The sequence below is a fragment of the Haliotis rubra genome, unplaced genomic scaffold (genome assembly GCF_003918875.1).
Source record: "Haliotis rubra isolate DU_JTF1 unplaced genomic scaffold, ASM391887v1 Scf1742, whole genome shotgun sequence".
Taxonomy (NCBI): domain Eukaryota; kingdom Metazoa; phylum Mollusca; class Gastropoda; order Lepetellida; family Haliotidae; genus Haliotis; species Haliotis rubra.
In genome coordinates this window covers 68,608-92,210 of record NW_025765717.1, presented here as the reverse complement: position 1 = coordinate 92,210, position 23,603 = coordinate 68,608, and the positions used below count along the sequence as shown (strand labels likewise).

The 23,603-nt window shown below is 38.0% G+C and overlaps 1 protein-coding gene across 1 annotated transcript in view; it reads right to left on the bottom strand.

Annotated features, from left to right (window-relative positions):
- The window catches only part of LOC124272929 (protocadherin Fat 1-like), a gene marked incomplete at its 3' end in the record, with an annotated part of 45,877 nt that extends 22,924 nt beyond the window's left edge, over positions 1 to 22,953 (bottom strand). The window contains exons 1-31 of the mRNA XM_046708173.1: positions 22,918 to 22,953; positions 22,486 to 22,611; positions 21,723 to 21,914; positions 21,489 to 21,614; positions 21,169 to 21,369; positions 20,569 to 20,706; positions 20,275 to 20,463; positions 19,840 to 19,968; positions 19,416 to 19,601; positions 18,826 to 19,152; positions 18,295 to 18,426; positions 17,999 to 18,184; positions 17,732 to 17,878; positions 17,407 to 17,592; positions 17,016 to 17,147; positions 16,504 to 16,683; positions 16,021 to 16,143; positions 15,679 to 15,861; positions 15,362 to 15,493; positions 14,856 to 15,041; positions 14,526 to 14,660; positions 13,826 to 14,014; positions 13,147 to 13,278; positions 12,823 to 13,008; positions 12,039 to 12,185; positions 11,468 to 11,650; positions 9,072 to 9,257; positions 7,980 to 8,165; positions 1,125 to 1,233; positions 776 to 894; positions 351 to 482 (exon numbers count right to left, since the gene is read on the bottom strand). Of these exons, the coding sequence (XP_046564129.1) occupies positions 351 to 482; positions 776 to 894; positions 1,125 to 1,233; positions 7,980 to 8,165; positions 9,072 to 9,257; positions 11,468 to 11,650; positions 12,039 to 12,185; positions 12,823 to 13,008; positions 13,147 to 13,278; positions 13,826 to 14,014; positions 14,526 to 14,660; positions 14,856 to 15,041; positions 15,362 to 15,493; positions 15,679 to 15,861; positions 16,021 to 16,143; positions 16,504 to 16,683; positions 17,016 to 17,147; positions 17,407 to 17,592; positions 17,732 to 17,878; positions 17,999 to 18,184; positions 18,295 to 18,426; positions 18,826 to 19,152; positions 19,416 to 19,601; positions 19,840 to 19,968; positions 20,275 to 20,463; positions 20,569 to 20,706; positions 21,169 to 21,369; positions 21,489 to 21,614; positions 21,723 to 21,914; positions 22,486 to 22,611; positions 22,918 to 22,953 (4,941 nt within the window). The remainder of the gene's footprint in view (positions 1 to 350; positions 483 to 775; positions 895 to 1,124; positions 1,234 to 7,979; positions 8,166 to 9,071; positions 9,258 to 11,467; positions 11,651 to 12,038; positions 12,186 to 12,822; positions 13,009 to 13,146; positions 13,279 to 13,825; positions 14,015 to 14,525; positions 14,661 to 14,855; positions 15,042 to 15,361; positions 15,494 to 15,678; positions 15,862 to 16,020; positions 16,144 to 16,503; positions 16,684 to 17,015; positions 17,148 to 17,406; positions 17,593 to 17,731; positions 17,879 to 17,998; positions 18,185 to 18,294; positions 18,427 to 18,825; positions 19,153 to 19,415; positions 19,602 to 19,839; positions 19,969 to 20,274; positions 20,464 to 20,568; positions 20,707 to 21,168; positions 21,370 to 21,488; positions 21,615 to 21,722; positions 21,915 to 22,485; positions 22,612 to 22,917) is intronic.
- Between the last annotated feature and the right edge of the window lie 650 nt (positions 22,954 to 23,603).

The following is a 23,603-nucleotide window of genomic DNA, read 5'->3' as shown; positions in this document are numbered from 1 at the left end:
TTGCTAATTTCTTTCTTTAAAGCACTAAGCGAAACAAAAACTGTCAGTGAAGTTATACATAATCTTGACCTGCAATGCAAACCTGGATACTGGAACACAGAGTATGAAAGAAAACCCTTCCTTTCAGTCATTCTTTATGTGTGGGATATAACTTGACCCGAGGGCATTATTGAAAAGTAAGCCCGTTTCCCACAGTGTCCCTTAAGAACAATAGTGTGACGTCACTGTCGGTTTATAAGTTCTTAGAAACCCTGTTAACAAGAATTGGCAACGTATATGCCTTTTAAGCTGAACAAAACATAGCATGGGGTGCACAGGTTGGGTAACAAAATACTATAGTTCCTGCTTACAGTAAAGTCAACGATGGATGTGTTTGTCAGGCTGGTTTTCAAAGAAACTGTTCCTGTGTCCTTTTCTATTCGAAAATACGTTGCAGCAGATCCATCGCCGATGATGCTGTACGTCAGGCTTCCAAAGTTACACTGTAATGTTTCAACGACATACTCAGCAGATTCATGTCAGCCTAAATACAAGAGTATATATCATATATATCATGGTGAGTACAGTCGGGTATCTTTGCTCCCAACATCAAATGGACTCTGTTTCTGATTCTAGTCAAGAAACTCTAGTATTTTATTTTCTCTTGACTATAATCAGGAATAGATTTCATTGGCACGTTGAACCGAGTATTGCCTTGATGAAACTAGAGCAGAACAACAATCATTTCATTCTACTCTCGACTCAAATCTTTAAAAAGACTGGACATGATACAAACCAAAGTGTCGTTATCCAAAGCGCTCAGTGTTGCGACCCTGGCGTCTACAGGCAATGTTTCTGGTATGGTCTGTTGCACCTCGGAATTAATGAAGACCGGGGCATAGAGGTTGTCTCCAGCTGGAATAGAGGCCTACGATAAAGACTTATATACAATGTATACCAATACAAAATGTCATCTTCTACAGCCGTCCTTAAATGTAATGCCCCATCGCTCCGTCATGTATACTTACACCAATAGATGATGTTCACATTTGATTCAGTGTTGAGATTCTTTACTCTCTTTGTTGTGGGAGAAATATGAACCAAGACCTATTTATGTACAAGGGATCGTTGTAAAGAATACTCACGGTTACAAGGCGGAGGGGTGACTTGTGTCGTCAGCTTTACGTAGACCAGCAGCACACAGGTCAGTTTGGTCAATGTCGGAACTGGCAGCCTTGCAGCCATCACGTGAATCTATCTGGGAGCTAAGTGAAGTGATAACTTTCAATATTCAGACCATGAGAAGACAGCATGTCACATTCCAGGAAATAATGGTAATGTTTAGCATCGTAACGAACGCATGGCACTTTTGTTCAGATTATAAGTATCAGTACTTGCGGGAATGTGTTCCATGTCAAGGATAACAATAAGGTATCGTGTCATTTGATTATATCCCTGGTATTTATTCCTTACGTCCCTCTTGCGGTTATCGAATTTGCATTTGAATTTGAATACCTATGCCATTCGGGTATGACGGACATGTTTTTATGCCGTAAGCATATGTCAAGGATTAATGCTTTAATTAATAGATAAATCGCACATGTTGTTCAACTATTCATGTGTAAGCCAGTGTGGTAGTATTTACGCATTCCACGATAGCATGCTATCAGCAAGTATTATACAATGCATGTTGATCATTTGAAATCCAAATAACCAACAAGTGCTGCGTGTACTCGCTCCGACTAATGTCCTTCTTATAATGCAAGCACATATACCATGACGACACGAATATCTTTTGAAACTAGTGTGGTGACTGTCATCTAAGTTTTTCAAACTTAAACTCCCTATACCCGATAATGCACGGGATATGTTTACTTCCTTGTCACTGGGGACTTGCAGAACATGTTATGTTCGTTAGATATAGAGAAGAGATTTCGAGTTTCAGTGCTAACGAACGATCGGGCAAACTGACGGACGAATACCCATATTACCCTCTTACAAACGATATAAAGGCTAGGTAAATTATGTATTTACTACACGAAATCACGCTTGACCTATAAGCTCTTTATACAATGCAATCAAGATGGCAAACAGGGTCGTCTGTGTCTGGTGCACGACCAGATTCATTCCTATCTCTGAATACTCTCAAACAGAAGTTTGTGGATTTGGGGCGAGACATTTCATACACCTGTTTAATCTTCTCAACGCGCAAACATGTGCAATTTCTCACCTTCACGCCAACGCCCAGGTAGAGGTGCACACAGAAAACTTGAGCGAATTTTAGGGGTCTGTGTTGAGGCAGCTTGTCCTATCAGGATGTATAATATTACTTGGGGGGCGGTTATATATAGGCACTTGAAGAACCGGTTTGTTATCGTAATGGGATTGAATGTCATTTGATGGGTTGGCTGGAGGGTTGGCGGGTGCACATTCCTCAACAAGTGAAGTGTGGAAAGAGAAACACAGTTACTGTTTCTTCAAAGTGACTGCCTCTTCAGCCTTCAGCCTTCAGCCTGCAGCCAAATAGTCAGTCGTGTATGACAGTTATATACACATGGGAAAAAGTATCGCAACACCCATGATTATTAAACCCCATATAGCCATTTATAATCATATCATAATTATGTTTGTTTGTGTGACTATTTTGACCACTCGGGACACAAATGGAGTATTGAAACCAAAAGGGATTGGATTAACAGTCGCTCTTTCTCTCAACGTGAATGGCTCTTCAGCCTTCTGCAACATCGGATTCATTATTCATATAGGAACCAATATACACTCGAACCGAGCAAGGCCAAAATAACAAAACAGGATGTGATAGTGGAGAAGAGACAAGACTGGAATATATACAACTGGTGAAATTATAACTGGTACGAGGGATGGATAAAAACATTTTTTCACTTCCACTAGGTTATGTATGTCATTTACACTATTAAATGCAGCTCCTTCCTTGGCTACATTTGAACCAAGTATTCTTTGACTGAATTGACAAATTGTTTCTTGTGTTGTCATAAGTATTTCCAACAGCGTGAACATATTGTCTACTTAAGGCGCTGATCCATCTTTTGATACTTTTGAGTGATTCGCAAGAACAGATGACTCTTGAGATTAGTACTATCTGACAGTGACTAACCAACAGTCAGTGTTTTTGAACATCCCAGATGACATCTCAATTGTAGAAAATGACCACAAACCTCACGAGACAATCCCGAAGGAACCAGTGCGTGAGAGTTCAGAGCGTATGCAACAACGGTGAGGCTGTCATTTGGCTATTGCTTAAGACCCTCTGCAATGCTTTTTCTGCTTCCATGTAACACAAATCATTGATTTCTTTTTTTTTCATTTTTGTTCCCACTCTATAAGATATCTAATACAGTAATGTGCATATACTCACTCATATACACACATATACATATACATACATATGCATATACATATATAGATGGATAGATGTACAATTTTTTCCCTTCAACTGAGGATGGGTGGATTTCCAGACAGGCATTCTTAGTTCCGGCAATCATGCACATAGCTAAATACAGTCGTAAGTCTCAATTGAAAGGTAAAGTTTACAGACAAGTATTCCAAGTTCATTTAATCGTGCACATAGATAAAGCATTCATATATAAAGATGTACATGTGTTTCCTTTCACTTGCGCGTTGAAGGTATGTTTACAAGAAGACGGTTTAAGTTCTGTCAGTCATGCACATAAATAATGCAATCATAAATATGAAGATGTACATGTAATTCCTTTCATTTGGTAGGTATGGGTTACATATAGACGTTAGACGTTCTCCCAGTCTTGCACATAGATAGTACAGTCATAGTATAAAGATGTACTTTGTTTCCTGTCACATGGAAGGTATGGGTTGCAGATAGACATTTTAAAGTTCTGCCAATCTAACATGTAGATAATACAGTCATAGCATAAAGATGCACATAATGTGTTTCTTTTCAATTGGAAGGTGTAGTTTATAGATAGGTATTCCGTGTACATAGATAATACAGTCATACGTATAAAAATGTACATGTTTTTCCTTCCAGTTGAAGAGTTTGGGTTACACCGGTCATGTACATGGATAGTATTGTCATGCGTATAAAGATATACATATTTTCCCTTTCTATTGGAGGGGCGGTGGGGTAGCCTAGTGTGTTAAGCGTTCGCTCGCCACGCCGAAGGCCCGGGTTCGATTCCCCACATGGGTAAAATGTGTGAAGCCCATTTCTGGTGTCCCCCGCCGTGATATTGCTGGAATATTGCTAAAAGCGGCGTAAAATCAAACTCACTCACTCCTATCTATTGGAAGGTATAGTTTACAGAATACCTAAGTTCATCTAGTCATGTACATAGGTACAGTTATATATATAAAAATGTACATGTTATTCCTTTCTATAAGAAGGTATCGTTTACATATAGGTGCCTTTGTTCACCCAGTCATATACATAGATAATATAGACATGTACTAGCATATGAGATGTACATATTTTCCCTTTCTTTGAAAGGTATGTTTTCCTATAGGTAGTTTAAATTCATCCACCCATATATATAAACAATACAGTTATATACTAGCATATGAAGATGTACATGTTTTCCCCCTCTATTAGGAGGTATATGTTTCAAATAGGTAATCTATGTTCACCCATTTGTGTACACAAGTGTACAGACGTATTTATAAAGATGTATATGACTTTCCTTTCAATTGGGAAGTATAGATTACAAATGGGTATTTTAAGTTCACCAAATTCTGCCCACACATTTAGTATGCAGACTTCAATAAGTCTTTAAACCATATATATAGTAGACAAGGGATAATTTTAAATGTTTTCAGATAATAAGCTCAAGCAAATTATTTAACATTGTTCGCTTAGGGAGAAATATGTAGTAAATGTGTAATCATCTGATTTCGTTTCGAATAATTTGTGGAAAGATGACCAAAAGTAGAAATATTTACTATTGGAGCAGGTTGAAGAAGCTGTAAATCTGGTGGCTTCATAATATTTTATAATTTCTCTTTGTGCATGCTTAAAATGAATGCTTTTATTTTTCATACATTGGTTTACAATCACTGGTTTAACTATCAGGCACACAGCATTTAGTGGATTATTATGTTTTCCTTGAAATCCTAATAGTATGTTTTCTGCGTTAAATGTAAATTCTCCTTCTGCAGCAATGTTCAGTCAACTGGTCAGACGTCTCCAAAGCTCTTTTACATGGCTACATTCATAAAACAAATGCATGACAGTTTCAGGTTCTCTTCCTCAAAAAGTACATAGAAAGGAATCCTTACGTCCAATATTGTATAATTATACGCTTGTTGGTATTATTCCATAGATTATTTTGTAATGCAACCATATTAGATAGCTGCTGTTTGTTCATCTGTGTGCCATTAGATAAATATGTTCCAACATTTTGGAATTATATTGTTTCTGAAATAGTCTTTCCCACCTTTTATGTGCATATGATTTGTTGTAACCTGCATCAAGCAGTGAGACGTAAAATACTTTTGTTCCTTGCAAGGTACTTTGCAGTTGAGATACATTAAAGGGGATCTTATTAAAATGCCCAGACCTTTTGAAGGAGAAATTGTTCCTTTTAAGAAACTTCCTCACAGAGGATATTATGCTGTTGTACATTAGAAAGTTAATTTTGATATCAAATATCCTTTGTAATTCTTCATGTGAATAAAAGGCCATACTAGCAGGGTCAAGCAAATCATATACATAGTGTATTTCTCCGTACTAATTTGAATAAAAAACTGTCTGGTCTCCAATTTTGAAAAGATTGTTGAACCATAACGATTGATTCAGTAAATCCTTATTTTCCAGCTGTTTATATCTTTTATCCAAATATTTTCCCCATGCTTCTACGACATCCTTCCAAAAAGTGTTTCCAATTGTAGGGACAATTTGTTTATGATATATTGAGGATCGGCTAGCCATATTCTATAGTTTTCAAGTATACAATTATCAACCAATATTTTCCATTTAGCATTTTCTTCTCGTAGTCGTTTTATCCAAGATATTTTTTTACCACAAATCATTTCCTTTACAATAGGTACATGTAGTCCTCCATACTTTGGTTGCATGCTTAGAGCAACAAAAAATGAAAAACAATGGTTAAGTTTAGAAAGTAATAGTGATTTCAAGATTATATTTCTTCCTATTGGAGTTAGAGTACGAATTGACCATAGATTCATTTCGCATTCTATCTTTTTCAATTTCTCATAGTAATTCAGTTCAATCATGTTTTCCAGGTCCACATCAAATTGTATTCCTAGTAGTCTAAAATTGCTTTGAGACCAATTCAAATTCCAATCTGTACATAGCATGTATCGACTCCCTATCCATAACACAAATCATTGATGTCAAACGTTCATGTTGTAAACACAAGAAGGAAGAGAAGCACGAGAAATATAGTATAGACAAATCTCTCTCTCTCTCTCTCTCTCTCTCTCTCTCTCTCTCTCTCTCTCTCTCTCTCTCTCTCTCTCTCTCTCTCTCTCTCTCTCTCTCTCTCTCTCTCTCTCTCTCTCTCTCTCTCTCTCATTGAGCTCTTTGAAAACATTGTATTGGTGATTACGGTTATATTGGTGATTACGGTTGTCGTAGAGACAGAGATTGGATAGTACACTTGCTGTACCCAGTAACATATCTCTCTTTTCAGGATATTTGGAATCCAGTACCGAAGAGGCGTGGTCATGCCGCCTTAGGAGTCGTATCAAAAGTAGACATTACTGATGTATTGTTTTGTTACGTTTCTTCTTCAGTTGGATACTGGCTTACATGTTGAAGTATTTGGTATGTCACTCATACCAGGCTCTTTGATCAAACAGTATTAATGAAGTGATACTTATAAGCATTTATGATGTCCCATCTGTGCTGCCGAATCCTGTCGATACTTTCTGTCTGGTGTGTCGCCCCAACAGGAACCAATTGACTGTGCATTCGATTTCATGGATGACTGATTAAGTTTTACACGTTTTTATACAAGGTTATACATGTGTTAGGTGTAAAGTCGGATTGGAATTCAGGATCAGTTATGAAAATAGGACAAATATTGCCATTCGTGTGCCAAATGAAGAAATACCGCATTGAGGAATGTGTTCTTCAGTCTTGTTGAATTTGTTCAATGATATTTTTCTGAATGAAACATTTTCTGATTAAAGAGAAGTTGGGTTCATGTTCAACAGGTTGAATTCATGAGGATAAAGATTAACCGAGGGCAGCAGTCGGAACCACATGTTGTAACATTCAGGAAACGAGGTCACTATTTATTTGAATTCGACATAGTTTGAAATGTGACAGATGTGTTCCTGAGTTATGGTGATGGGATTCCGGAGATTTAATAGCTGTCACCTTATACTAACAGACAACAAGGAACAATATGACGACAAATGTTTATTTGATTTCAACTATGTCCATTCGTTTTTATGATGACCAATGTACAAAGGTTCTGAGTTAAAGGGCAAGTTTACACATAAAATAACCTTTTAGTTATGCACCTTTTCATCATAAAAAAGAGTTTGACAATTAGTTTAATATCCAACACAGTACATATATACATGTATACATTGAATCCGCTTCTCATAAGTCGACTTTAACGACACGCTTTTGATGCATGCATGTGTCTGGAGACTTGACACTTAGAATATTGGTACGGGATCCACGTTTTTCAGGAAACAGGTATGCCGAATCCTTTTCGATGTATCCCATGTCCTGTATAAAATACATATCAAAGTATGAAATGTTGTATCAAGTATCAATTATTCCCTACATTCATGCATGAAGGTAACATTGCATGATGCATAATCCTATTGGTTGCATGTGTCCCGCTCAATACTCTGAACATTCTATTCTATATACATGCATTTCAAAATGTTCTCAGTCTTTGATTGTTGGAACTTAATCTCGAGTATAATATATCTTCAAGAAACAAAAACAATTGTTCTTAACAGAATCAGCAGTCCGAGTAATATCGACTGACTACACAGCAACCACATACCAGGTTGTCAGCATCTGAAGCTGTCACTCTGAGAACCACGTCTCCAATTGGCCAGGTCTCCAGAATGGTCTCTTCATAGGTGACGGGGTTGAAGATGGGTGGGTTTAGGTTCCGGTTGATGGTGAGTTCAACAAGGGCAATGTCGTACAGTTTGGGACTGCCATTGTCCTCAGCTCGAACATAAATCTGTAAGATTGCACATCGTAATACAGTCAGCACAAAATAATGCGAAATATCTGTGAAATGCATAATGCTTCTTCAAATTAAAATGAGTAACTTTTTATAGTGTTAAGGATATTCTTACTGATCTGAACTATGTCTTGAAACATAAGCACAGATCTTGCAGCTGCAACTCATCCAGCACAGTTTCATACAGACAATTGGAGATGGAGCCTTATATTGAAGCGATTATCCCAATAAAGAACTCCACATCTGCAAACTGTGAATGGAATCTGATGCCTGTATGATTTATTCCATGTCTTCATGTAAATGGATACAAGGTTAAAACCTTATAATTTGTCTCTGAGGCACTGTTGATAGCTGCAGGGTTTGTTGATTGGATATTTCCTGACCCATCAATTGTAAACAGAGCCAGAGCATTTGCTGGACCCACGATGGAATATCTGATCTGGTTGAATTCCGTCTGTGAAGGAAACATGGCATTTGATATCGTATGACAGGATAAACCTATTAACACTACAAATCCCACATAGAGGAAAACATTACGAGACTTGAAGAAGTGATATATAAGTATTCCAGATTTCAGGAAACAGGTATGCCGAATCCTTTTCGATGTATCCCATGTCCTGTATAAAATACATGTCAAAGTATGAAATGTTGTATCAAGTATCAATTATTCCCTACATTCATGCATGAAGGTAACATTGCATGATGCATAATCCTATTGGTTGCATGTGTCCCGCTCAATACTCCGAACATTCTATTCTATATACATGCATTTCAAAATGTTCTCAGTCTTTGATTGTTGGAACTTAATCTCGAGTATAATATATCTTCAAGAAACAAAAACAATTGTTCTTAACAGAATCAGCAGTCCGAGTAATATCGACTGACTACACAGCAACCACATACCAGGTTGTCAGCATCTGAAGCTGTCACTCTGAGAACCACGTCTCCAATTGGCCAGGTCTCCAGAATGGTCTCTTCATAGGTGACGGGGTTGAAGATGGGTGGGTTTAGGTTCCGGTTGATGGTGAGTTCAACAAGGGCAATGTCGTACAGTTTGGGACTGCCATTGTCCTCAGCTCGAACATAAATCTGTAAAGGTTTACATAGTTCATATATATATAAGCCACTTTTGTTGAGGAGACTGCGGAACATACATTTTCAAACAATAACTCACGTCACTTGAAAAATTAAAAATATATGCTTAAAACATGCAGGTTATTTGCAGATTGGTTTCTGACTGAAACACAGTTACATGACAAATATTACGTATCCTCGATTTACCCCAATACTGTATACATAATAAATTTTAACTATGTACACACACACGCACGCACGCACGCACGCACACACACACACATACACACATATATACATATATATATATGACAAATAGTCTGTTTTAAACTTTGGTGTTATGACTCTTCTATTTGTAAATAACACTATAATGAAGAAATATGTATTTTGAGAAAATCCTTTAGACTTTGTAATTAAAGTGTGTATGTACGCATACTTCGTCTGGTCGTTATATGCCTGAAACAATGCCGATGCGACGTAAAACTTCAACTAAACGTAATTCAATATATATGTCAATAACCCTTCCTTCTTTATAGTATTCAAACTAACAAAAGAAATGTACTCTAAGCACTCCATTGTTAATGTAATGTAGTTTCATCATATCGTGATATATGATACTAAACTTATACTTTCGAGCTCACCTGGATATTTGATGAGTCGACTCTTTGATTCGGCCGCCATTACAAGTACTTATACCTCTAGGGGTCGTTATGTCCATGGTTTCCGTTGGTTGTGACATATCCTTGGCTCACATTTACGCTTACCTGTGAGTTTTTATTGACTTACCTGACACATGGATTCTATACCAGAAAAAACGTATAATGTAATTAACTGAAGAAATAAACTAGTATGATCAAAATGATAGTGAGTGTCTCTCTATAACGTAATGTTAGTATCTGTAGATTGAGAAAATGCTTGGATCAGTAATTAACAACAAAACAATGATCTGTGAAACATTCAAACTGTGTCAAAAGCTACAATGGATACTGATATCAACCCACTAAAGCTGGCAGAATGAGTTTTGGATGTCGTTTTACTTGATGATGAACTGGTATATGGAAACGGGGAAGAGAAGAATACCAGGAGTCCACAGCTTCAGGCTCACTGAATTTTGTTTAAAGTGCTGTGTATATGTAAAATGATCAAGCACAGGATTTGTCCAGGAACGATAGGATTAGTTTTAAAATCCCCCAGTGAAAATGTAAAAGACGCAGTAATCAGGATAGTTCAAGATCACTTGGGTTAGGTAAAAAGTACATAGTATATGTAAAAGAGTAAGACTTAGTAAATCAAGTGCTGAATTCGTTTAGGATCACAAGGGTAAAATAAAAGTAGTATATGTAAAAGAGAAAGTAAATGAACGCAGGATTTCTTCAGGATCTTTAGCGTTTGTTAAAATGTAGAAATGAAACGGAAAGTGAATCTAGCCCATGATTCGTTCAGGGCCACTGGGGTTAGTGGAAAGCGCAGTGTCTCCTTCATTGGTCCTTGTTTTTGATAGCATACGCATAATATCATTCCGGCAGTGCCAGACTGTCAGTGAAATCATTAACTAAATACTACACTGACAGTCTATCATGGCCCATTGCTTGTAAAATAAAACTGTTGTGAAAAGCATTGAAAATGGTAGTGCTGAGAATGGATGTTTTCCTGAAAATAGATGTGTTTCTTATATTTGTTATTCACATCATAATAAAGTATTATGAACATGATTATCATTCAAAGTTTGATGTTGCACAAGACAAATACGAACGACACATGTATAAATAAACAAAATAATAAATATATAATCACAGACACACACTTCCATCCAACTCATTCATTGACATGTACCGGACCCGAGGAACGGTGAGGGACACATAGAATAGACTTCCTAGGTTTAAAGTCGTACTGTACATAGTAAAGATCTATCCCTCATAGGACAATATTCAAACAACTAAAATTCATGAATCATCATTAGAAAGTAACATTAAAGCGTCTGTATAACAAAGTGTTCAGCTAGAATGCAAATATTCACAGGATATATTTTACAATTTTGTAGGAGTTGACACTTTCATCTTCATGGAAATCTGCCTTAGTCATATAAACCCAATAGTAACACACCAGAAAGTATTACGCATTGAAGTATTTTGTAAAAGTGACTATATAAATTACATTGTTGAACATTAAACCCGTATACATCTGAGGCAATTACCACAGTACTCATATGATATACATCAAGTGATGTAAGTCTTACTGCTTCCACCCCAGTACGGTAGCAGAGGCTCCTGGCAACAGAGGGATGCTCTGGGTAACATGGAGTTGGTATCGTTGGGTGGCCGCAGCGTTGTATTTCTGTCCACGGTGATTTCAACATTGGCAGGCGGATTAGCCCTTAGTCCACCTCCATCTACTGCATCAACAACAATCTGGAGAAATAAAGAACAAACGTGAACATAACACTGCAACCTGTGCTTACGATCTACTTGCACATTAATTATTTTCAACTCCCATCAGCAAGCCGATGGGCAAGGTATGCGTCAGGTAAGCAATGGTGGTGGTTCCCTTACAGTAGAACATATGCAGAGGTCATACAACTCAGTACATGAATGTTATTTTATGCCGTTATATCAGCAGATATATTAACTAACTTACCATACCTGAATAGAACGATATGATATGGATCTATTTTCTCCCCGGGGAAAAGAATACATACATCTCTTACCTTAACTGATATTAGGAATTTGCGAACTGATATTTATTTCTCACACCGATGTTTCTTTTAGCTTTTCCTCTATGTTAAATGATTCAACTCACCGTGTATACTTCAGTGTAGCTTGTGTCTGATTCCAGAAAGCACCTGAGGCTGACTGCGCCAGTGTTCCGGTCCACCATGAAGTACAGCCGTCCAGGAACACTGGAGAGAAGGTTGTTGACCTCATACTGCACAGTGTTGTACGGGGCCTGGGAGCAGAAAGTGATTGAAATGTAAATGCCTTCTAGGTGTACATTTACATGTTGATGGAAGAAATTATAGCTATGATATCACATACTTGTACACACCCGTTGTGGGGGTATTAGAGCTTCGTAAACACTCATCGAGCAGCAACAAAGTCAAGGTCACAAACTAGCAACAAATAGATACATGTAAACATAAATTATCAACACAACTAAACCGATTGTTTGTATAGAGACCAATCACAACTATGGCAGTCATCAATGTTTTGACGTAAGCAAGATCAAGTGTGTTAGAGTTACATTCTGACCCCATCCAACACAGGTGACAAAACCCTTTCCATACTCATAATATAAGACGCCAGTTTATAATACTGGAGCCCAAACAGCCAATTGTATTCGACTTAGCACAACTGACAAATGCTTCTGAGCTGATGATAAAACTCGGGCACTCAGGTCCACCAGTAGTGACCAAGTTCTAGAAACCTCTGCTTAACAAAAGGCATCCTTGCCTTTTGGAAACAGCGTGGTCGTCGGTATCTCATATTCGTCCCTCAGCGTGGATGACAGTTATATGAAATAAATATGTGACAACGATGCTATATACCGGTACATGTCATGATATTAGAATAAAGTATGATCTTACCGCAACATCAGCATCAGCAGCATTAATAGTGAGGATGGGTATGGAGAGAGCCTGTGTGGCCAAAATCCCAACACTGTAGTTTTGAGGCTGCAGTTGTGGTGCATTCAAATTCCTGTTTACAGTTACTAGCACTGTTGATGTGTCTGTGAGTCTTGGAGTTCCTCCATCCATGGCAACAACTCGAAGCTGATGTGAAGAAAAATGACAATATTAGAGACACAGTCATCATACATATCCTGACAAGAGGTCATAAACATATGCATTTTAACTACAATTGTTTAACTGCAATACATGGGTTACTGATAACCGTAGAAGGGAACTCACCACATATTGTTCACTGTTATCAGAATTAAGGGTATTTTGAGTCCTGATGGAACCAGTGTCAGGTGTAACTGTAAACAAGCTGGTTGCCAAACCATCACCAATCAGGGAATAAGTAACCCGATTAAAAGGATCCTGAAAGTAAAAGAATAGTCATCATAAACAAATTATGTGTTTAAAACATCCAAACAGTCACATTCAGGCAGAAAATTGGACAGAATTTGAATCTGTTGAAATTCACGTGATCATAAAATCTCTATCGCAAAGCTATATATGGACCCAGATGGTAGGGGAATACATATTTGAGTACTAGAAAATTGTCTAAGATATTGTAAGAAGAAGAATACTGAATACAATAAAAACGGTTACTTTACACCTTCAAAGCAAGTGACTCGGAGAGATTACTATGCAACATCAACAGTTTTATAGTTTTATGATAATATGGGACCAAGGCCTTTGCTTTGATGTCTCTGTTCATTGAAAGGTTCCTGAAACACAACAATGTTACTATACATACATATGGAAATATACCTTAGAAAAGAGAGAAATCCCATTTACAGATACCAGTAGGTAAAAGAACCAGACAAAAGCTGAATCATCCAAAGTCATCAGACATTCATCAAAGCAGTCTATACATATCAGCAATACAACAGATTCTGTACCCAACAGTTCCTATACTAACATCTGTATCACTGTCAGTAACTGTAAATGTTCCGACAACTGTGCCAGTGGTGATATTTCTCTGCAATACAGCATTGTATGGCAGATTAGTGAACTCTGGGGCTGTGTTCCTGATCACATTGATGCCCACTGTGGCCTGGTTGGTTGAGTCCCGTCGCGGATTGCCTTGGTCCTGTGCTGATACTTGACACTGAAGCACATATAAAATCATTCTACAGCCAGTGTAAAAAAAACCATCTTGAAACAATATATATCAATAACAAGGGATTCCATGGCATTTGATTTTTTAGCCAAGCAAATTCTTATGCTGAGACTGATTGACATTTACAATTGTTGGTGTTGCAATACTGAACAATGTCTCTGTTTTCATATCATTGTTATAATTTTTGTTTCAATCACTAAATAGGCAGCTGTGAAGTGATTATTGCTAATTTATTCATTAATAAGATTTGCCTTCAATATTTATTTGTATTTATGTAAAGTACACATCTTAATACACCCTTAACATATTGACGTCCAATCATAAAAAGATAAAACAATTGATTACACACTTATTAGTGAATTATTTTGAAACATCTTATATTTATAAAACGTTTAATTATGACACAAAGTTACTATGGACAAATAAAAAGATGCCATTAAACAACTCATGAAGATGCATCTTATAGTGAAAATGTTTCTCAGACAACCTAAGAACTCACAGTGTAGAATGTGGCCCTTGTAGGATCTGTGACAAGGTCAGCTTGTACATACAGTCCCCCATTGTTGTTGATGCCAAAGTATCGTTGACATTCTGTATTACCAGTCAGCTGGTAGGTCAGTGCATTGTTGGGGGCCTGCAATATTCAAATGTTTGCCAAAAGTAAATTTAAGAAGCAACTTTTCAAAACCAATGACATTATCTGTACTGCCAGTGTACATACACAGAACAGAATGCATTTAAAGATAAAATACAAATATGTTAACAGATTAAACAAAAGTCTCTTTACAATAAGCAAGCTTAAATCTGTAAATTGGTTACATTAACATACCGAAGTGTCCAAGTCTTGAGCTGTGGCTGAGATAAAAACTTCACCAAAGTTTATGGTCTCCAAAATCCTTGCACTGTAGGTTGGGGTGTTGAAAACCGGTGCACGAAGATTTCGGGTCACATTAACGGACACAACAGTGATATCAGACAGACGTGGGTTGCCACCATCTCGTGCTCGTACTCGGATCTGATACATAATAGAGCAAAATTTACAATAAATGCCCATATATGGTGCAAAGACAGACAATGAGCCGATACTAACTGAAATAAAACTACTAAAATGGTAAAAAAAACAGTACTTTGTCAAAAGATTTAAATGGTAGAAGACAATTAAAGGAAAAAAATGCTTGTTGAAAATGAAAGCTTGACCTTGTACTGTTTATGTGAAAGACACACTCTCTCAGTCCATCATCATGTTCAGGGCTCCACTTTCCTCCTTGCTGTACCAACATTAAGGAAGCAGGCCTATGCCCTTGTATATTGTTTACACACAGTAGGTGAACTAACCCTGTAGAGCTCAGCACCATCACCACTGAAGGTGTTTCGGAGAGATATCTGACCACTGCTCTCATCAATTTGGAAGATGGCTGGGGCATTGTCATCACCAATGATATCATACCTCACATTATTGAAGGGAAACTGAAACACACATCTCCATTAATAAGGGAACACATAACCTCACATTATTAGGAACATTTATATACGTTGAGGAGGATCCAGTCCATTGTCAGCTTTAGATTAACAACTTATTAATATCGCACTACTCTGATACTGTTATTCACACCCAAATATTTTGTAAAGCAATTCTGCTGATATGGGCATACCTCAACATCTGCATCAGTGGCTGTAACTTGGACTACACCATCTCCTGCACTTGCTGTTGCCAGCAGTGACTGGCTGTATGGCTCGTTGACAAACACAGGAGGAAAGTTGTTGCGAGTTACATTGATGCGAACTGTGACAAACTGACTACGCAGTGGAGGGGTACCACCATCTTGGGCATACACCTGTAACTGAAGATTAATCATTGCTCTTATTGATGGAAAATCCTACATTTTTGTCATCATACCTTATATAACAGAAAACATTAACAAATTTTACAGCATGCATTATCTTTATCAATAATCTCTTATACCTACTAAAGCAATGACTGACTGTCTACTCACTGTGAAAGTCTGGCCAGATTCACCAATAAGTGAGCGTCTAACAGTTACAGCTCCATTGTTGACATTCACAAGAAACCTGTCTGATGAGCCACTTGCAAAATAGCTGACTGTACTGTAGGGGGCCTGGAAACAGAGTGATACTTCATACACACTGTTCATAACTTTTGACACATATCAACACAAAATCATGATTCAAATTCATATGCTTTAGAGGATAATCAAATTTATGATGCTAAGCTAAAGCTAATGATGTAAGTTAACCAGACAAATGTATACACCACTATACAGGAAATATAAGGAATACAAGAAATCTGAATCAAAAGCTAACAAACAGTCCTATAAACAATTACAAAACTGGTATCTTCTTTTCAAAATGGAGCAGGGTCTTCCTTTTATTCCAAAATGAAAAGGTAATGTCAACAAGACATCATTGTATATTTGAGCTAAAATGAGCTTTCATGTCATCATGAACACAGTACTTACTGTTTGGTCGCTGTCCTGGGCGAACACGTTGAGAATACTGGTGGATACAGGAATTGTTTCCTGAATGACACGCTCGTATAAAGTCTGAGTGAAGACAGGAGCAAAGAGGTTTCTCTGAATGAACACAGTGAGTACTTCCACATCGGTAAGACCTGAGCCGTCCACAGCCTGGAGTCGCACCTGTTGCATAACATAATCTATCTTCACAGACTATTGACACTTGTTGGCACAACTGAACTTGCCTCAGTGCCAAAGTATATGTTCCTGATAAAGTTGTCTGTGGCGCTGGACTTGAATGTATGTCTTTGACAATGTTGTGAAAAAAAATGCATATTCAAACACCTATGTCACTGTGTTTTCATTAAACTGCATGTCCCTGATACACATGTGACAGTGTTTCAATTAAATGCATGTTCCTGATACATTTATCAAAGTGCATTTAAATACAAATTCATGTTCCTGATACATTTATGAGTATGTTTATGAGGTTGGTGAGGCACATTTTGACTTACCCTGAACTGTGTATTCGGGATGTTAAACACTGGCTGTGCAAGTGACACTGCACCACTGGTAGCATCAACACTGAAGAAGCTCTGACTCCCATCATCCCCAATGATGCTGTATTGCACCACATTGAAGGGACTCTGAAAATAGTATAATTATCTATAAGTATCTATTGGGTTTTCATATCAGATACCTTAACCAAAATTCCCATTTTTATCAAAACTTGTACACTCAGATTGCAGTTGATCAATAGACAGATATAAGTTGTTGTATGCTAAAGAATCATTTAATCGAGAATTTTACATACATTGGACTGTAGATACTCCTTGAAGAAAAATTTGGCTTATGTACATTTGACTGCGGATTGTATGTATTTAGATACTTTGTGGTTGTACTCACCGTAGAATCACCATCAGTGGCCAAAGCAGTGAAGACTGGTGAGCCCTGTGGTGTGGTGTTGTTGATGACAGCTGTGTAGTTGGTGGTAATAAAGACTGGAGGAAAGAGATTCCTGTCCACAGTGATATCAACATTGGCAGGCTGTGGTGCCCTCACTCCACTTCCATCTATGGCATCAACAATAAACTGAAAGTAGAACCAAAAATCAACAGAATGATTCAATAGAATCGAACCACTGATTCTGTCATTTGTGTTAATCGTAGCTCAGAAGCGTTGTGTGGCAGCTCAAAGAAATCGTGTGCACACAGGGACTATAGACACCTACCCTGTATACAGATGTGTCACTGGTGTCTGTCTCGAGATTACGCCTCACACTCACAACACCAGTTACCGGATCGACCATAAAGTACTGGCGTCCCAGAGTACTGAATGGAGCACCGCTGATCTCATACCGCAATGTGTTATATGGGGCCTGGAAAGAGATACTCATAATTATTTGGATGATAAAAATGTTCACAAAAATTATGCTCAATTGTGGTAATTATTTAAAGCATGTAAGAAAATTGATGACAAGGACATCCACAACACTCACAACTCTGTCTCCATCTGTTGCCTGAACCTGTACAACAGAGACTGCAAGCTGTTGTGTCTCGGGTATCCTGGCACTGTAAGCTTGGGTAGTGAACACCGGAGGATTAAGGTTCCTGTTGACAGTTATGTAAACCAACGCTGTGGCAGAACGGGCAGGGGACCCTCCATCTCTTGCTTCAATGCGCAGCTGAAGAATAACAGGTATGTAAGCAATAAGAAATTAGGTTCCTTTCACAATAGTGGTATACAACAATAATTACTGCATGTACAAAGAAAGTAAGTGAAAATTATACTTACTGTATAACGGAGATCATTTTCTGCGTCCAAAATAAGGTTCCTAGTGACATTGATTTGATTGTTGGCCAAACCAAAGTATATTGGTCCTTTCTCATCACCAATCACACGAAGTGTCACTTGGTTAAATGGACTCTGAAGTGAGAAGAGAAATGCATAGGTGTACTTGGCATGGTATGGCACTGTGAAACTTTACAGTATAAAATGTCTGGCTGTGCAAAAATTTGTCATTAGGATTTAGTCATGATCAGATATGTTGATCATGGGTTCTAATCCCTGTTGCACTGTGACAATGGATTGTCAACACCATACCTTTGTCTTAAATGGCTAACATCTGGGACTCATATCACTTAATGCTGACATGCCACGATGTAACTGATATGCTTTTTAAAGTGGCTCATAATCCACAGTCAGTCAAAATATTCTTGCTAAGCTTGGAAATTTGAGAATGTCCTTTGAGTCATACTGAAAACTGTTCAGAAGAGGAAGATTGTGTTCATGATAACTGCACTGTGAACCCGGTCTAATACTTACATTGACATCAGAGTCCTGTGCAACAACAGGTAGGATCTGTGACCCCACAGCTTGATCTTCATTGATTGTAACTGAGTAGGGGCTACCAACAAAGAAGGGGGCATTGTTGTTGCGGCGGACAGTAATTCTCACAGTTGCTCGTTGTGACTGCTCCCGGGATGGTACACCTTCGTCACGTACAAGAGCCTGGAACTCATACACTGAATCTGGGTTTCCTGTTAGAGGTCTCCTCAGAACAACATTACCAGTATCAGCCTCCAGACTGAAAAACGTGAGACCGGTCGCAGAATTGGGAATCTGGGCAAACTCTACTGTGTTGTATGGGGGCTGAAATGTAATAAAGACGTTTAACATTGTGGTCAAAACCATATGACTTGACGCATAGCAGCATACATCACAGCCAGAGAATTCCATCAAAGGTATAATTATACAGAACAGATCCAGTAGACCAGTCAGAAAAACCTAGACCCTGATTTCAGAAAAAGCCCATTTGTCCAAATACAAGAGAAAACTCCAGTAACATGATGAGCAAATTAGCCTGTGGCAGTAGTCTAATGATAGGACATCATTGTGTCAAAGTGTGTACATACCACAGAATCTTGGTCAGTGGCTGAGATGCTCAGAACTGCCGTTCCTACTTCTGTAGTCTCATCAATCTCCGTAGTGAATAGCAACTGGCTGAAGGTTGGGGTGTTTAGGTTGCGATTGATGATGATCGACACCACAGTTGTGTTGGTCTTAGGTGGAACACCATTGTCAGAGGCAACAATTCTCAACTGTAAAAATACATGTTTCATGTAAACCACAAGCTAGAGGTATTTGTTTATTAGCATTTATCTTTCTCTCTCCAAAAATATTCCTTAAGTATACCAAAAATCCTTGATCAAATACAAAATATAACACAAAATTAGTATCCTAATAATTGGACTATTCAGATTTGGGTTATTGTACTAATTCATATCACGTTATCAAATGCACAAGTATTTTCAGCTAATACAACAAAATAAGACTTACATAGAACCTGGTGTCTGGAATACTTTGTAGTGACTGCCTCCTAATGATACTACCACCTGGTGTCACGTCGAAGTATGCAGGTGCAGTGCTGTCCCCAATAATTTCATAGCTCACACGGTTGAATGCATTCTGAAGGTAAAAATCATGTAATGCACTGAAATGTGTTGCTCTTGCACTTGAATTTATCTAAGCAATGCCTTTAATTATATCATTAACACATGCTTTATCTCAGTTACTGTTATTTCCAAAATTGCAGTTAATGTATACTTTATAGCTGCAATGATACACAGATTGGTGAAAATTAAACCCTTATTCTGCTAATTTGCTACATTCAATTGTGATACAAGAGTTAGTTTGCACCGATATTTCAGTTAACGTTTATAACTTCCTTCAGTTACTGAATGTTTGGTAATACACAACAGTAAACATGCTTACAATGTCGTCATCAACTGCCAGGACATTGACAATGTTGACATTTGCACCGATAGTCTCATCAATAGTGGCACTGTAAGGGTCATTGACCCAGCGTGGAGTATTCAGGTTGCGGATGACATTGACAGTAATGGTGGCAGTGGAGGGAGCAGGCCTTGGTGGATCACCACCATCTGTGACTGCTACAATCAGCTGCAGAACAAATTAGAACAATTATTAATGTAATGGTTTACAAAGGTATATACAAACATCAACACGAAAAAAGGGCCTGCTATAACCAATGATCTCTGTACTTACTCTGTACTGGCGAGTCTGGAGCGTGTCCTGAAGAAGAGAGGACTTGAGACGGATCTCACCACTGTCACGATTTATCAGGAAGTAGGTTGATGCAGTATTTTCTCCAATGATGGAGAAGAGCAGTGACCTGTATGGATCCTGGAGAGAACAAACAGTGAAATATCTCCATCTAAACATATTTACACAAAAAGAACTTTCATTTCCTAAAAAAAACTTTACAACTAGGTTCGCTCAATGTACCTTCCTCATAAATCTTGATAAATACAGAACTCCATTACAACACATTTGGAAGACAGGTCTGAGACCATTCTAGTGTATGTGAATGCATATTCTTGTCCTGTACCAAAACTTAACTAAAATGAAATGAAATGACAAAACAAAGAACAACAAGCAATCCACATGATTATGAAGAACATGAAGTCCATGCAATTGTCTACAACAACAACAAAAACAACAACAACAAAAACAAAAAAACAAAAACAACAACAAACAAACAAAACAGGAATGGAAATGTGACCCTAAAGCAGTCATGTGTCTATCAGGTTGACATTATATATCTAAATGATCATCCTTTTACAATCACACTTGTAAGGTTCTTACCGATAAATCTGCATCAAAGGCATCAACATCATAGATAAGGTAATCAAAGCCAATAGTTTCCAGTACTGTGGTGGAATTTTCAAAGTTTGGTCCTGAAGGATTTGTTAAGAACGGTGCATTGAGGTTACGATCAACTCCCACAGTAAATGTGTTGTAGGTCACACGCCTTGGGTTTCCTCCATCTTGTGCGAAAACTGTTACCTGAAAAAAGAAGAGACAATCGTATATAATCAAATCATAAACATACAAAGAAGTAATAAAAAAGTGAATGGAAAACTGGGAAAACATCTCAACACATCTTGAAATACGACATTTTTTACCCCATATTGAGCTTGGGAATCCGTGGCAATAGCTTGTGTGAGAGTTATCTCCCCTGTTGTTGGGTTGATTCGGAATCTGTCGATGGTCATGCTGGCAATTCCATATGTGATTTCATTGTAGGGACTCTGAAACAATTACAAGATGAAATATATAACCGATAAACATGAAAATAAGCCAAATATTTACACACAAACAATAAGGAAATTAAATCAATGCTTGAGAAAGGAATGTACCCTTGTGTCTGCATCAGTAGCAGTTACAGTGATAACTGGGGTGTTGGCTCCTGCTGTTCGCAACACAGTGGTGTCGTAAGGGATCTGTACAAACACAGGGGAGGCCTGGTTCCTCACAACGTTGATAGTGACAGATGCAGGCTGGGCTGATGACAGAGGGCTGGCACCTCTATCTGTAGCTTGGACTGTCAGCTGAAGAACATACAGGCTGATTAGACAAACAGTCATTTGTTTACAATCACTCTGAATATAACAAGGTCATTGCATGAAAATCACTCTGCTCAAATGTTGAATTAAACAATATGTCTTTTTTGTGTGTTTGATTTATAACCATCACCATATGATTTTAAATTCCCCTTGATCAGAAACATTAAATGATTGGGTTGAACACTTGTAGCTATAACCAAACGTTAGAACCAGTTCAATACTAATCAAAGATCAACTTGTACACAGGTGATGTAATGGGATACCTCTAGATGTAACCAATGTTTAAATATTATATCAAACTTTAAAATGCATATAATAAAGAAAGACAAATTACATTCTTTGATCAGATTCCTCTTTTCCCAAACAGTGCATGTGGATACATAAATAACTAACTCAATATAAAAAAACACGTCTCTTTCCAGTTACAAAGATCTATGAGTGTCAGAAATGTGAACAGATAACAGACAGAAGAGGAGATGATAAGTCATTACAACAATTTCATAGAACAACATGGACATTCTATCACAACAGTAGTTCTTGGAGAGAGCTAAGTCACCTGATATCTTGTGTTGGAATCTTGGACAAGGTTATTGACCACTGTCACTTCTCCTGTCTGGCTATTAACATTGAAAAACGTCAGGCCAGATCCAGAGGCAGAGTATGTAATCTCGTTGTAGGGTCTCTGAAAGAGAATGATTTGCACTCATAAAGAATCTAAAACAAACAAAACAACAAAACTCTTTTACCTGGAATACAGACAATGTTATTCTGAAACTATACTCATTTTTAACATATGTTTACCAATACACAAAAGGACTAAAGAAATGTATTTTTTTATTAAAATTGATATTTTATACTTATCCTGACTCATGCTTAGTTGCTTGTCTCCTTCTTCTTGCGAATGATAGTGGAACACTTGAATCCCCTTTTGAAGCTCCCTTAAAAAAAGCGGACGTAAAATCACTCACCCAGTGTTATCTCCCTTTACATGTTTTGGCGGGAAATCCGTCACATGACCCAACATGCTCTTCACTCTCTCCGAATTAAACGCCCGACACCTGGATTTCAGGGAATCCAGAGTGCCATGAGGGGAGGTTGGGAGGGCTTACCTCATAAGGCAGGATAAGTATAAAATATCAATTTTAATAAAAAAATTACATATTTTCCCGTATCCTGACTCATGCTTAATTGCTTGTAGAATCCACGGGAACTGGTGGTGGGTCAAGCCACTCTGGATTCATTGCTGATTTACGTCCTGCATACCCCCCTGAGGGAACTTCTTATAGTGCTCTGCTGATCCTTTCTTCCAGCTTCCTCTGATGAGTTTGGGGGAACCACAACTTGTCAGATTTCTCTGGAACCGCTTCTCCTGACATTAAGTGTGGATTTATACGACTCCATGTCTTGATGCTGGCATCAAGTGGAGAAACGACCCTTCATCATATACGAGTAAGTCCTTACAAGTATAGGGTCTGTCACTCATGCTGGCCTGTCTTAGACGTGCACATGGACTCTAAGCTCTAGCTCTTCCGAGCGTTGGCTTTTACAAGTCATGTGATAAAAGGATGAGATTCATCTCAGCACCTTTGAGTAACCGTCAATTGTTGTTCTACAACAAGAAGCCCAAACTGGTGAATGCCGGAGACATCCTCGGCAGCAATGTCTCTGAGGTAG